We start from the raw sequence: 15,122 nt of genomic DNA, 5'->3' as shown, positions 1-15,122 counted from the left end.
CCAGACCTAAAAATAAAAATGTGCTTTTATCTTTTTTATCCTTCTTGTTTGAAATTCTCTCAAACTGTTTCCAACACCCTGATAGTGAAGATTTCACTTAGCAAATCATAACGGCCTTAAATGTGTCCCAACACTTGGGGAGTCCTTTCCTTATCAGTGTCCCATACGTCACTGAGAGCCCACACAGACACGTGCACATCTACTGGTGTGCGATGTCTTCTCTGTTCAGCATCACAAACCTGCTTTACAGGTATTGTCTCTCATCTTAAAATTACCATTTAACATGATGTTTTATCTCCTTCAGTCCTTTGTTCACCGCTCAATGCAAATCATTTGCCAATACAAAATTTGACCCTATTCATGAGCTCCAGCTCCAAGAGCTCCAGCAGGTGGGGTGTCCTTTCTCTTCTGAGGTTGAACTCGGGGATATCTGTTCAGCTGAGTGATCCATCGCAGAGCTCGGCCTCCCCTCTATCTTTAGTGAGCCACAGTCTGTGAATGGAGAGCCTAACTTTATCTACCCCACCGTCATCGAAGCTGCTGGTATTTTTAAGGGGGGGGGGGGCTTGCATGGGCAGCAGCTGCGAAAGCATTTAATGCCCCCCCGTCCTCCAATCCAACCCTCTCTCACTCTTTAGCTGCTGGACAATGACAGTATCAGAGCTGACGCATGAACCACGCTCCCAGCTGAAGGACTGTGGTCATTTTCCTCTCTGCCACTTGCAACTTAACATCAGACTGACGGGACGCAACCAAGAAATAACACCTGTGACTATGGACCTCTGAATGTGAATGGAAGATATTAACTTTTTCACTTCCTTTGAAGCTCTGAGCAGGAGGTGTGATAAATTAAAACCAGGATCTGCAAACAATAAACCAAGGAGACAAGGATCAAGAGCTAAAGAGTCGCACACTGAATATCCTGTCACAGAAGAGGTCGAACTGATGCCAGCTTGAACACTTTTAAGGACATCATTTTAAAGTCAACATCACGTCAGTGACAGCATGATTTAAAGAGAGCAACTCTTAAAGAAAGTGGTAAGTTGTTCTCAGATCATTCCTTAAGAGTTAAACAAGGAAATGGAATTTTTTTTTTTTCTTCTGGTAAATATGCTCACTTCATGTCTTACTGTCTACTTGTCTCTTGATACTGCCAGAACTGCTGAAACAGGGAAAAGTATATTCAAGTGCCAACATGCTCAATGAGCAGCCAAGTTTTAGGCCTTGGCGTACGATTTTTCTATTTCCTCGACCAAACAGGAGCACACGACTCTGATCCATGCTGTTCAGAGGATGATGTCATGTGTCATACACCAGGGACATCGGCAACTATGAATGCCAAAGGAAAGTAGGTGACAACATTAGGGAAACTAATGGACCAGACAAAGGAGACAAAGGTTTTCCGTTGGCTGCTACAATGAGAATAAACATGCAGGTTTTCCTTGAGAGAGAAGAAGACAGTTTTAGACAATGAAATGCTTATGCTGTTGCAACATGACAACAATGCAACAATGAAAAATCATATCATAAAGAATGTAGCTGACATACATGCCCTGATCTGGCTGCAGGTGTGCTCCTACACAGTTTGTGTGCTATGTGGCACATGGTCTCCAGCTTCTTTTTTTGGAGAGACTACTTTATAAATACACACTTCAATGAGTTACAGCACCAGCTGTGAGACAACCAAAAGTGGTTTGCTCAAAACCCACTTCACTAAACCATTGAGCATGCGATAAACATGTTTATCTCAGTTCAGCTTTGGCAACTACACTGAGTATTTGAAATATTTGAGACATTTTACAACACTGTCTATTGTGTTTTGAATTATTTAAGTTGGCCTCCTATGATATCATCAGTTTTAAAGCACACTGGACATGTTATTATCAGGATTCAGTCAGTCAAAGCGTATGAAAAAAGGACAATGTAACCCCCATAGCAATTTTTGTACAAGTCTGTGTTTGCAATGAAGTAGTTATCTTACTAAAATATACATTTTCTTTATGTTACAGCTCCTTTACCCAAGATTAGGCGTATTTTAAAAGGATCCCAAAGAAAAATAAACATCTTCATTTAAATTGGACAAAAGGGGACATCATCATGGATATTTTTGGGGGTGCTCCTCGTGTTTTGGGCTTTCCACGCCCTGTCGTGGCACCGAGTGGAACAGATGCAACACTGAAGTGCCAGATCGGTGGGGACCCTCGTCCGGATGTGATATGGGAACGTAAAAATGTCCAGATCTTATCTGAAGGACGCTACAAGCTCTCAGAGGAGGGAAAGTCGTACTTGCTCACCATTACTGGAGTGACCCAGCAGGATGTTGGCCAGTACATCTGCAAGGCTAGAAATAGCATAGGTGAAACCTACGCAGCAGCCTCGCTCAAAGTGGAAGGAGAGGCACAGCCACAAGATGAGGAGTTAAGGCAATCAGGGGTCAATGGTGTGAAACAACCAATGAAAGAAAATGGAGACTTTGGAGGACACCTAAATGGCTACAGTACAGTGCAAAATGGTGATCACAGGAAAGAAAATGGAGAAGGAATGAATGGAGAGCACAAGTGTAACAGCAAGTTAAATGAAAAACAAGAGGAGGTTGATTTAACATCTGATGATAAACCGAGATTTCTCATCAAGCCTCTGTCTCTGCGAGTGGATCGGGGAGAGGATGCCGCATTCTCCTGCAAAATCTGGGGCACACCTTTGCCCGAGGTGACTTGGGAGAAGGATGGGAAGAAGCTGCATGACATCTTTGAGAGTTCACACTTCAGCGTGAGCAGTCAAGATGGCAGCTGGTTCCAGCTCAAGATCTACAGGACACGCATGCCAGACAAAGGTGTCTACACCTGCAAGGCTGTGAACTGCCACGGCGAGGCCTTGGCTGGTGCTGTCCTTCTTGTCGAGCCCGTGCCAGAGCGAGAGGCGGGTAAAATGTCCTCGAATAGTCACACTAACAGCCAGTGGTCACCAAAGCACAGGGGTGGGCGGCTCAGTTTGTCGAGGGTCACAGAAGAGCCACCTGTCAACTCATCTAAAGTCAAGAAGTTTGCAGTGGCAGAGGGGAAACACGCCAAGTTTCGCTGCTTTGTGACGGGGAAGCCGAAACCCGAGATCATCTGGAAGAAAGACGGGGTTCCCCTAGAGCCCGACAGACGCCATCTGATATTTGAGGATAGAGAGGGCTACTACACACTGAAGGTTCTGTACTGTAAATTGCAGGACACGGGGCTGTACGTGTGTGCAGCTTCAAACACTCTGGGAAACACCCTCAGTGCCGTTCACCTGTCTGTTAAAGGTAGGCGATGACAGCCTGTCTTACAAAAACTGCAGAACAACTCATGTGACATTATTCTTAACATCAAGATGAATTAAAATACCACTTGAATCCATAACATGAAGAAAACAGAGGATTCATTGTAAATTGTGGTATTCTGTCTTTCAAAGATCAATAAGTCCAAGTATGATGACCTGTGTTTCTCCTGAAATCATGAGCACCATAAGTAAATATTGAAAGGGAAAGATGGATAGAAAATACATAATCACCGAAATCACATAAAAGTACTTAAGTAGGTTCAACCTTAATTTATGAGGTAAATTGCATAAAAAAAAAAATAACCAAAAACCTTAGAACTCAAATTCCTAAACAAGGAAGCCGAATGAAAGCATGAAAGTAAATTACCAAAATATAAAACTGTGCTGTTACAGCCTTTCGATTATGCCTTAAAAGAAATAGCTGATGGCCAAATAAATGAGTCACTGATGCATATCTTGAACCACGATGATAAAACATTAGGTCATAAAGCTGCAGCTAATTGGTCTATGGGCATAGCTGAAATGCAGGGCATCACCTTTTAAAGTGGTTAATTATTTTGTCCTAATCCTCTCATAATGGTCAGATAATTCTCAGGGTCACATAGCTTTTCATATGCATACTTCTGCACTGAGCCAGCTGCCTCTCTCACACGAGTCCATTTAGCCTTGGGGTCAACATGCCAGTCCATAATGTACAGATAATATAGAGGAGCATTACAGCAACTGAGCACGGCTTACAAGTTATTCTGCAGTGGCAGAGGAGAATCAAGCAGACAGATGTGCAGCCTGTATTTGTCTGGAGGTAGTTTTAAGTCAAATAAATGTTATTTTCTAACAAGTCAACATAGTCTGCACTTTTATTATAATAATAATCTTAAAAGTGAGTTTTAAACTGGCCTTGTTTTGGAAAGAGAGGTCATTTTGTCTCATTACCACAGGACTGCTCTCATGCATTGAACAGTACCAAATTGTCAAAGCTGTCTACATATTGTAGTAACTGCTAAAATCAAGTTACACCACTCACCGTCATCGACTGCGACACTGCAAAACAGCTTCTCTTTGAGTTTTAATAATCCGCATATGTGTTTGAATATATGTATACGCATACTCTTTACTATAAACAGTCAAAATCTACAATTTCTCCACTATTTGTTCGGATAAAATAAAAGTGTGAACTACCAATTTACCTTGTTCCTCAGGCCCAGCCGTGCGGTTCAGGCGGCCACTGGAAGACGTGGAGGTGAAGGAGAGGGACTTTGCCGTGTTGGAGTGCGAGGTACCCGACGAGTCGGTCCCCGCTGCCTGGTACCTCGAGGACCAGAGGCTGATGCCCAGCAGCAAATATGGAATGGAGCAGAAAGGAACCCGACGAAGACTCACCATCCACGATGTGGGAACCGACGACGATGGCGTCTACCTGTGTGAGATGCCTGATGGAGGAAAGACCATTGCCGAGCTATCAGTTAAAGGTAGGCCATATGCTGTATTTACAATGTGTACAATAACTGTATTTTATAATGTGCAGTAAGACAGGGTAACACTTGACACGTGTACATTAACTGCTACATTTTCAAAATCTGGCAATCAAATTTTTAAAGCACACCATCTCCATCCATCAAATGAACTATGTCTTGCTAAAAAGAAATCACCCTTAAAACACCTGCTGACACTTTCAGTGGTCAAAAGGGGAAACTAGAAGCTAAATCAAATTTAAAACTTCAGTTTAAAGAATGGAAATAAATAAATTTTTATACTCACAGGTGCTATTGTTCGTAAACTTCCCCGGAAGCTGGAGGTGCTGGAGGGTGAGAATGCAGCGTTCTGTGTGGAGGTGGAGAACGACGACATGGAGATCCACTGGTTCAAAGACGGTTTAAAGCTACACGAGACGCACCAAACCATCCTAAAGTCTTTTGGCAAAACTCATATTCTGGTCTTTGTCAACGTGGCCTATCACGACTCGGGGGTAGTGACGTTTGTCTCAGGAAGATCCAAGACTTCATCACGCCTCAAGGTCAAAGGTACGTCAATGAAACACGCAACATAAATGTTTGTTTCAGTTTTCAATACTGGCTTGCAAAAGGTTTTACGCTTAATATTTAAAAACTACTAGTGTGATTTGGACAAACATCTTATCCAGATAAAGTAGTCGAGTTACTTTGTACGTTGCAGGAACATTTTGACAAACTTTCAGAAGACATACTGCTTTTCAAAATCAACTGCTTATCAGGTTTTAAGACCCATTTGTGACATTTGGTCAATTTAGAGTTTGCACAAATGTGACCTCTTTAAAACACAGGAGAATAGTTAGATATATGTCAATATTTACCCTCTTCAGAAGAGGACATGTTGATCATATGTTCAAATAATTTGTCCTTCTGCAGAAACAGACAGGCGTCGTTTTTGGGTGGATTAGTTGTCTGAACGTTTCACTACTACGCAGCCTCCTTCAGTCAGCCCTTCCACCTACACTCATTACATTCTTTAATCTTTTCCTCCCTGTCCTTCAGCCACCAGACACTGCCCCCCAATCTGTCCTGTGGGAGTCAAAATGGACGTAGACAGGCCCAACAGTGCTCTACTCACCTGGGTTCCGGCCGCCAACAGCCCGACCTCCACCCACTCCGTCTTTGTGGTGGAGAGGCAGGAAGTGGGTTCTCAGGAGTGGCAGAGGTGTTTCACCACGGAGAGCGCCACCTCGGCTGAGGTCACCAGTGACAGCGTGCAGTGTGAAGGCGACTACCGCTTCCGCGTCTGCTGCATCAACAAGTACGGACGGAGCGGCCATGTGGAGTTTCCCAAAGTGGTCCATCTGGGTGGGGAACACACTGTGAAGTACAAATATACATATGAACACTGTTGTTTGGTTTATGTGACATGTTTGTGAAAAAAAAAATACAAGTAACAGAAATTGCTTGTGACCTTCCTGATTTGTTTGGCAGCTTTTATGCCAATATAGTGTGAAAATTGGCATGTAGTCATGCAGCCGTAAGCAAAGACCGCATCGAATCATGCAATGGCTCCCAGGAAAATAAGCTGGTTTTAAAAACAATGACATAAAGAACATAATAACATTTACTGTTCTTCAGTCCCTGGGCCTAAGATTCGCACCTGCCTCCGATCCTGTGAGGTCGATGAAGGAGAAGACGCTCGCTTCTCCATCGAACTGTCTGCCACAATGGTTGGAACCTGGTTTCTGAACAGCGCTCAACTGCAGCAAGGTGGACGATATTCAATAAAACAAACCCAAACGCAGCACTCACTGGTGATCTGTGAAACTTGCACGACAGACGACACAGCAGAGGTCACGTTCATCGCCAATGGAGTCCGGGATTCAGCTGTGCTCAATGTTAAACGTAGGTGTAAACATCTGTTAGTCTTGTAAAAATGTTGCATGTGATGAATGCGTTTCTTGGAATTTAGCTTGTTTTATGTGTTTATTTTTTCAGCTGCTGAGGTAAAGTTCAGCCCTGTGGCAGAGCTGGACAGCAATAAGAAGGTGGACACAGGTGATGCCATTGTCCTCTACTGTGAAGTCTCCCATTCGTGCGCAAAAGTGTCCTGGTTCAAAGATGGCCAGGAGCTCCAGCTGACCGATGGCTTCAACATCCAATCAGATGGGAAGATGAGAAGGATTGTGATCCAATCAGCTGACGTGTCTCACTCTGGAGTTTACACATGTGAAACTTCAGGGGATGTCATCAAATTCAATGTGGATGTTGCTGGTAAAAGGTTTTATGAACTCAGCTCATGCCCACATTATTTAGCTATATAAAAATGCACAATTCAGTTTAGTCACATACATTTTTAAATCAATTGATGGACAATTTGATTACACAGTTTTCATAAAGGTTTAATTATTGTTATGTCCAAGAAAATGTATTATTTTTAACTTGTAAAATGCAGAATGGCTGTGGCCCTGATTGGTTTGTACTTTAAACCCCAAAATTAGGAAGAATATTTGTAATTTTGAGGAGGTAACTTCATACAATACCTTGTGTTCCAGCAGCTGACATTCATCCTTCCTCCTGTTTTCTCAGGTCCTCCTGTGGAGTTCAGTCCAGTCCCGGATGATGAGCTCCATAAGAGCAGCATGGAGCTGGACCCCGTGGTGCTGCTCTGCCACGTCTCCAGGGATGATGCTGAAGTTGTTTGGTAAGACAGTGAGGAGGACACTCCTGTTAGACAAAGAAAAGACAAATTCTGTTCGTTGCTCTGTTTTCAATTATTCTGTATTTGAAAAGTGTTTTTATTACATGCTCTATCTCTACGTTCATTTGTAACGCGCACAACAAACTTTTGTATTATTTTGTATTTAATTTGTTATTTAAGACCCTGTATTTTACAGTTGTCTGTGTCTAATTTGTGTCCAAGGTATAAAGATGGCTGTGAGATCCAGCCCAGTGACAACATCACTCTGCAGGCAGAGGGAACCATGAGGAGGTTGATCATCCGCTCTGCAGAAACCTCAGACGCTGGAAGTTACACCTGCCAGGCAGGAAACAACAGCATGGAGTTCACTGTCAATGTCAGAGGTACACTAACCTTTCTCACTCCTCTTTCTATCTTAATTTATGGAAATGAAACGAGATGACAATAAAGGTAGTATTTTAGTCACATGACGAACATCATTTGACCTCAGTCTCCTTCCTCTGACTACAAACACAGAGCCTCCGGTGATAATTGTGGAACCGAAGGACGATGTTGTGATGGAAAGCTACATCTCAGAGGAGATCCAGCTGCAGTGTGAGTTGTCTCGTTCCAGTGGGAAGGTGCGGTGGTTCAAGGATGGCCAGCAGGTGGAGGAAAGCGACAACGTCCAGCTGATATCGGAGGGTCCTTACAGGAGGCTGACCATCCTCTGCGGGTCAGGGGAGGATGCTGGAGAGTACGTCTGTGAAACAGATGGAGACTCTGTCTTTTTCCAGCTTACTGTTACAGGTAAGACTTTAGTGCTCACCACTGATTATACAATACTTCTACAAATCTTTAAAGTAAGTTAAAATTACATCTAAATATCCTCCTCCTGCACCAGAGCCACCGATAAGAATTGTTTCACCCAGTGAAGCAGAGCTGCAACTTACCCATGTGGCCTCAGAGAGGCTGGAGCTCAGCTGTGACATCTCCCAGGCGGACGCTCCTGTCCGGTGGTACAAAGATGGCCTGGAGGTAGAGGAGGGCCCTAACTTGATCCTGGAAGCGGATGGGGCTCGGCGCCGGCTGGTTATACCCACAACCACTGTGCATGACGCAGGGGAGTACGTATGTGACACTGAAGATGACTCTGTGGCCTTTCTGGTGACTATTCCAGGTAGGCAGGAGGACATTTAGAGTAACTACGATGTAAATAAAAGTCAATAAATTGATCCTCTTTTTCCTTTTAAATTTCTTTCTATTTAGAGCCATCGGTGATGCTTACTCGTCCTGAAAACACACCTGACAAACTGGAGAGTTTTGCCGGCACACCAATCATCCTTGAGATCAAGGTGTCGCGGCCAACTGCAGAAGTCAGGTGGTGGCTGAATGGTGAAGAAATACAGGAAAGTAGTAATGTCACCATCACGGAGGATGGCCTCGTCCGTCGTCTGACCATCCACTCTCCCACACCAGAGGATTCTGGGAAATACACTTGTGACGCTGTTGATGATAATATTGATTTCCAGGTCAAAGTTTCAGGTAAGGGGGAGATATTGGCTTTGGAGGTATTTTCTGGGCCATTGAGGCCATTTTAAAGACTAATGACTAATTCTGCATTCTCAGAGCCACCAGTGAAGATCCTAAGAAAGACAGAGGTCACGACCAAACTAAAGTTCCTGATCTCTGATGACATCGTGCTCGAGTGTGAGCTCTCCAGGGCCAACGCTGCTGCCAAATGGTACAAGGATGGCTGTCGTGTTCAGGATGATGAAAGGTTCTGTGAAGAGGAAGAAGGTGCTTTCCGCTCACTGGTCATCCTCAATGCAGAACTGACAGACTCAGGAGAGTATGTCATGGATGTTGGAGATGACAGCATCAACTTCCAGATTACAGTAGAAGGTTAAACATGTATTTCGTTGCTTTTACTGTTTAAAAGAACTCACTGAAAATGTTTTACTTGAATAAATCCCTTGTCCTCTCCCTCTTTCCATTAGAGCTTCCAGTGACCATTGTTGGAAACTCCAACGACCTTGACTACCAAGAGATGGTGGCAGGAGATGACCTGATCCTGGCCTGTGAGGTGTCCCGAGCCAGCGCCCCCGTTCAGTGGTACTGTAATGACAGGCTGCTCACCAACGACTCCCGTACCTACATCGAGACCTACGGGACTCTGAGGAAAATTATCATCTCGTGTATCCAGCCGTCAGATTCTGGAAAGTACGTGTGTGACGCTGTGGGTGACAAGATGATCAGCATTGTCCGGATTCAAGGTACAAAGCCAGACTGTAAGTCTCGAGGGAAAGTGAATAGTCTGATCAAAAATGTACCTCATTTTTGTCTCTCTTCTTTTCTATCAAAGAAACTCCCATCACATTTGTGAACAAGGAGGACGATGTTGTTGTGACTGGTTACGAAGCTGAGAGCGTGACCTTGATGAGCTACGTGTCCAAGGAGAGCGCTCTTGTGCGTTGGCTGAAAGACTGGACGCCTCTTGAAGGCGAACGTTTCCGAGCACTCATGGAGGGCCATAAACGCACTCTCACCATTGAGACTTTGAGGCGCTCTGACGCTGGCGAGTACACCTGCGACGTCAACACAGACCAGATCCACTTCAGCCTGCTGGTGAAAGGTTAAAATTTCTGTTTCATTTTGTATATCCAATAATAACTTTGTTGAAAACCTCAGTTTGGCCTAAAAATTCATATCAAGCTTGATCTTCTGTATCACAGAAATGAGAATTAAGTTCATAAGGCCTCTCCGAGACACTGTGGCCCATGCCGATGGAATGGTGACCCTTCGTTGTGAGGTGTGCAAACCAAAAGCAGACGTCCAGTGGCTGAAGAATGGCAGAGAAGTGGTTGCAAGCAGGAGGTTTACCATTCGGGCAGATGGAGTTGAGCGAAGCTTGACCATCCACCGTTTAACTCACGAGGACGCTGGGGAGTATGCCTGTGAGTCCAGAGATGACCGGACCATTGCAACACTGAGAGTGGAGAGTAAGTATGCTTGGAGTCAGATTTTCCGTCTTTCCTTACATCACGTAGCAGCTTCATGAACTTTCCTCGATCTCTTTAGTGCCTCGAGTGGTTGAGTTCCTCACCGAGCTCCATAACACCACCGTGCTCGAAGGAGAAGACGCCACCTTCAAGTGTGTGGTTTCACCTGAGGATGTCCAGCTGGTCTGGCTCATGGACAATGAGGCTATCACCCTGGGCGACCGTTTCCAGGCAATGCGGAATGGCCTGTGCCACACCTTGTTGATCAAAAAGTGCCAGATGTTGGACTGTTCCAAGATTATAGCAGAGGCCGAAGGAATGACGAGCAAAGCCAGCCTCAAAGTTCAGGGTGAGACCATCTATAAAGGGGAAAACAGACCAAACAGTGTTTTGCCATAATTACCAGCAGTTCAAAGTGATCTTCATTCCTGCTTCTTCTCATTCTTTTCAGAGGCTCAGGTCATGTTTACTAAGAAAATGGAGGCTGTTATGGCAGAGGAGTTTGGCGAGGCCACCTTGGAGACAGAGATCAGTCTGGAGACGGGCGAGGTGCAGTGGATGAGGCAAGGGGTGGTCATCCAGTCCGGCTCCAAACACACACTGGCCCAGGATGGCTGTAAACGCAGTCTCACCATCCAAAACCTGACTCTGTCGGACCGGGGAACCTACCGCTGCGAGACTCTGCATGACCGGACGCAGGTCAAACTCAACGTAGAACGTAAGTGGTTTGTGGATGATTTCTGAGGTCAAACCTACAGCCAAACTTGAAAACACACAGATATCAGGGTTACAACTACTGCGATGTATCTATTAATACATTTTTTTTGTATTGTTTTCATATATGAATGAGGCCCATCCTCAGATTTGATAATATGGATATGATTAGTGGGAATGATTGATTCAGAGGCCAGCGCACTGCATTGTTTTTTGTGTCATCTCATCTGACACGTCTGAGGTCCGGGCAAGTAAAGAATTGCATATATTGTAGGTCTTTTTCACAGCGTGTCACAGTGCAAAAAGGTACCAAGAATAGCTGAGCTTGACATGTAAGTGTGAAAAGGTTTTTGAATCACACCCATACTGCAATACAATAGTGTACTGAGTGACACGGTGACAATGGACTGCTCATCTAGGTGTTGTTTCAGGAATGGGATAGACTGAGCTGTGTCTATATTTGAACCACCCCTTGTTGTCCTTGAAACACACTCTTCTTTCAAAGTACAGTGAACTGTTAGCCATGCTTTGTAGCACTGACATTATATTTAAAGTGCGCACCATCAGTCTTAAAATGGTGCCTTCTCAAAATTATTCCCAGGATTTGAGAATTATTCATCACTTGAATCTTTCCTGAATATCTGGATGCTACAATTGAATCGTGATGCCGTCCCGAGGAAGACGTACTTCTTAAACAGTCTTCTCACTACACTGCTCTTCCTCCTCTCGTCTCATCCAGCCCGTAAAATCTCCATCTGCAAAGGCCTAACTGACCAGGAAACCTTTGAACGAGAGACTGCCTCCTTTGAGGTGGAGCTCTCCCACACGGACGTGGAGGGCATTTGGCAGAAGGACGGCATTCGGGTGAAGCCGAACAACCAGTGGCGGTTGAGCACCAATGGGAGGGTCCACGGCCTCACCCTGTCCAACCTCACCCTGGAGGACACGGGCACCATCGTCTTCTCTGCTGAAGGGGTGCGCACCACAGTGAGGCTCACAGTCAAAGGTGAGCACAAGCCATCGCAGGACTGTAAATTCTCACTGATTAAGATGTTGATTTGTGTGGTTCACTGACTAATTGATTGTATTGACTGAACTGACAGAGACACCGGTGTCCATCCTGAAACCGCTGGCCGATGTCCGTGTGGAGGAGGAATTTCCTGCCACTCTGGAGTGCGAATTCTCCAGACAAAATGTTGAAGTCAGATGGCTCAAGGTAAAACAAACCTATAAATGCTCGCTTTGTTTTGTAAGCTATCTGTACAAAAAGAAACAGTTATAAATATAGAATACAGAATACCTTTGACTTTCTTAAAATGTGAATCAGAACGGGACGGAGGTAAAGCCAGGGAAGAACTGCCGGATCTACTCCATGGGCCGCAAGCGGTTCTGTCAGATCCTGCAATGCTCCCGGGCTGACTCTGGCTCCTACACATGTGACACAGGGGAAATCAACACTTCCTGTTCACTGGAGGTTTATGGTAAGTGTCTGATCAGCGACTGCCATAACGCACACCTTGAAATCTACAGTTTTGATAGTGTTTGCAGTGTGTGCAGCCAGTGGAGTAGCTAGAGTTGTGCTTGTACTCTACCTCCATCTAGTGGTGTTTAGTTCAACCTCATTTTGTCAAACAATCTTCAAAAAAGAGATAGCTTTCTATTCTTTGGCGTCTAATTCCCCTGTCTAAATCTCTTTACTAACCTCACAGAACATGAGCTGGGGATCGTGCAGGACCTGGAGGATCTCTACATACAGGAAGACCAGAACGCTGTCTTCATGTGCGAGGTTTCTTTGGAGAATGTGACGGGGGAGTGGTACAAGGACGGCCACAAAATCCGGCCCAACAGCACCATAAAGATCCGCACTGAAGGTCAGAGAAGAAAGGGGTTGATGAGTGATGGAGATTGAGAAACACATGGACAATAGTTGTGTGTGTGTGAGCTTGAGACGAACAGCGGAAAGAGCAGACGGCAAAACAGACAAAATGTATAGATGGGTGACAAATTAAAGCAGGTATCTTGGTGTGGTGATGGGGCAGCATGGGCTTTCTGCTGTCAAGCTACCACTAGTGGACTGTTGAAATATATCTGCATTTATTATGTTCTCCACTTCATGTTTTCCCTTTTTTATCAGCAAGAATGAATATTATTGTCATCCTCCAGGGACCAAACACTTCCTGTTGATGTGTAACGTTAAAGCCGAGGATGCTGGAGAAATCCGTTTTGCGGCCCGACATGTTGAATCCACAGCCTGCCTTGAGGTAGAAGGTCAGTCCATTTTACTATCTTTCTTGTATTAGCAACGTAAAATGTTCCACAGAAAATCTAAAATAATTCTCCTCTCTCCAGAGCTCCCAGTTTCCATTGTAAAAGCCCTGCGAGACCGAACGGCCCTGGAGAAACACCGCGTGATCCTCGAATGCACCGTTTCCTCACCTCGCTGCAGCGCCACGTGGTACAAAGGCAGAGAGGAACTGGTTTCTTCAGATCGAGTGGAGATCCTGGCTGACGGCTGCTCCCTTAAACTGGTGATCCAGCAGGTGTCTGTGGAGGATGAGGGCACATACAGCATTGAAGTTGGGGAGCACACATCCAAAGCCAAACTGATGGTTGAAGGTAAGAATATGAACAACTTTGGGTCAAATGTCTTAATCGAGAAAAAAATATGATATTCTCTAATACCGCGATCATGCTTTGTGCTGCTGCAGCTCAGGCCCTTGTCATGGTGAAAGAGCTCGAGGATGTAGAGGTGATGGAGCCAGAGCCGGCGACTTTCCAGTGCGAGGTGTCTGTCGCCATAAACAAGCTGCCCGTTTGGTCTTTGAATGGAGAGAACCTTCATCAGGGGCCCTCCGTCCGGCTGGAGAACCACGGGACGGTCCACAAACTCACCCTGAAGGACACCAGCGCAGACATGAGCGGGACAGTGAAGTTTACCATGGGCAAGGCAAAGAGCAGCGCCACACTCAGCGTCGTAGGGATGTAGAGGGATGATTGGGAAAAGAAAGTGACTCTTTAGAGAAAGAAGAAAGTGAAAATGGGAATCACTCATGACACATCAAACTTCTCTAAATCCATTAGTCATGTTCAGATGGCCTGCACTTCCTTCTTGTAGCGAGGTTAGAGGTTTAAGTGAGGTTAGACAGGCTGAGCATTGAGGCAGTCAGGATATTTAGATTTTTTTTTTTTACAGTGTAGAATATATTTATTTGCCTGATAAAGATTCCTAGATGAATTTACAGTACATTCTTGTATTTTGGTGAAAAGCTCCCAAAATAAAAACAATGGAGTCAAACAGTTTTTATCAAATGTTTTGTGACTGGAGATCCTGAACGAGGTGTTATAATTAAAATGAGAGCACAGCTGGTTAATCAGCAACTATCTTCATGATAAGTTAGTCATTTCAGACATTTTTAAGTGAGAATGTGCTAATTCTTTCGGAGTTCAGCACAGTAGTTGGAGGGCTACTATTCATACTGCTGTTGAATGTAAAACTTTCCATTACTTGCAGAACTTTTAATGAGCACCGGCTTTTTTTTTTTTTTTGCATTAGAGTGTATAAACATGCAAATTTGGCTCGCCGCTCGTTTTTTCTAAAAACGTGGATATTTGATGAACAAAAAGGATAGTTGAAAACTTTTACCGCTGTTTGGATGCATTTCAAGACCATCAACACTCGTCCAACCATGTAAATGCAAATATATACCCCGTGCATTGTTTGATAAAAACAAAGATAGTTGTTCCTTTTCCCAGCTGGGAGTGCTACCAAATCCAAACAAACATGGCGGCGCCCCGGTTACGTCATTGTTTACGTTGAGTTATGGTGCACGCGGGACGGCCAAAAATAATTACTGCCTCTGTGCGGTGCAAAGACTTTATATAAACTGTATTTCCCAACAAATAGTTGGGCGGAAAGTTTGGGATTTACAAACTAACTTTAATAACAAATAGAGATGTATTTAAAGT

General features: G+C 44.5%; 1 protein-coding gene across 1 annotated transcript; it reads left to right on the top strand.

Moving 5' to 3' along the window:
• Positions 1–655: 655 nt before the first annotated feature.
• On the top strand, positions 656–14,946 carry obsl1a (obscurin like cytoskeletal adaptor 1a). The gene is made up of 25 exons (XM_069164313.1): positions 656–1,038; positions 2,010–3,292; positions 4,509–4,778; positions 5,070–5,330; positions 5,820–6,125; positions 6,399–6,665; positions 6,759–7,034; positions 7,350–7,464; positions 7,684–7,844; positions 7,978–8,250; positions 8,345–8,620; positions 8,710–8,985; positions 9,070–9,345; positions 9,441–9,716; positions 9,806–10,075; positions 10,176–10,442; positions 10,522–10,791; positions 10,894–11,160; positions 11,896–12,162; positions 12,260–12,372; positions 12,484–12,637; positions 12,866–13,027; positions 13,320–13,424; positions 13,506–13,772; positions 13,865–14,946. The coding sequence occupies exons 2-25, from the start codon at positions 2,098–2,100 to the stop codon at positions 14,140–14,142; spliced, it is 6,648 nt and encodes a 2,215-aa protein (XP_069020414.1). The 5' UTR covers positions 656–1,038; positions 2,010–2,097; the 3' UTR covers positions 14,143–14,946.
• The last annotated feature ends 176 nt before the right edge of the window (positions 14,947–15,122 follow it).

Source organism: Embiotoca jacksoni, unplaced genomic scaffold (genome assembly GCF_022577435.1).
Source record: "Embiotoca jacksoni isolate LCO1_2020_lvr unplaced genomic scaffold, fEmbJac1.0.p SCAF_30, whole genome shotgun sequence".
Classification (NCBI taxonomy): Eukaryota; Metazoa; Chordata; class Actinopteri; family Embiotocidae; genus Embiotoca; species Embiotoca jacksoni.
The sequence above is the reverse complement of the archived record's forward strand: the minus strand, read 5'-3'. Positions and strand labels throughout refer to the sequence as shown.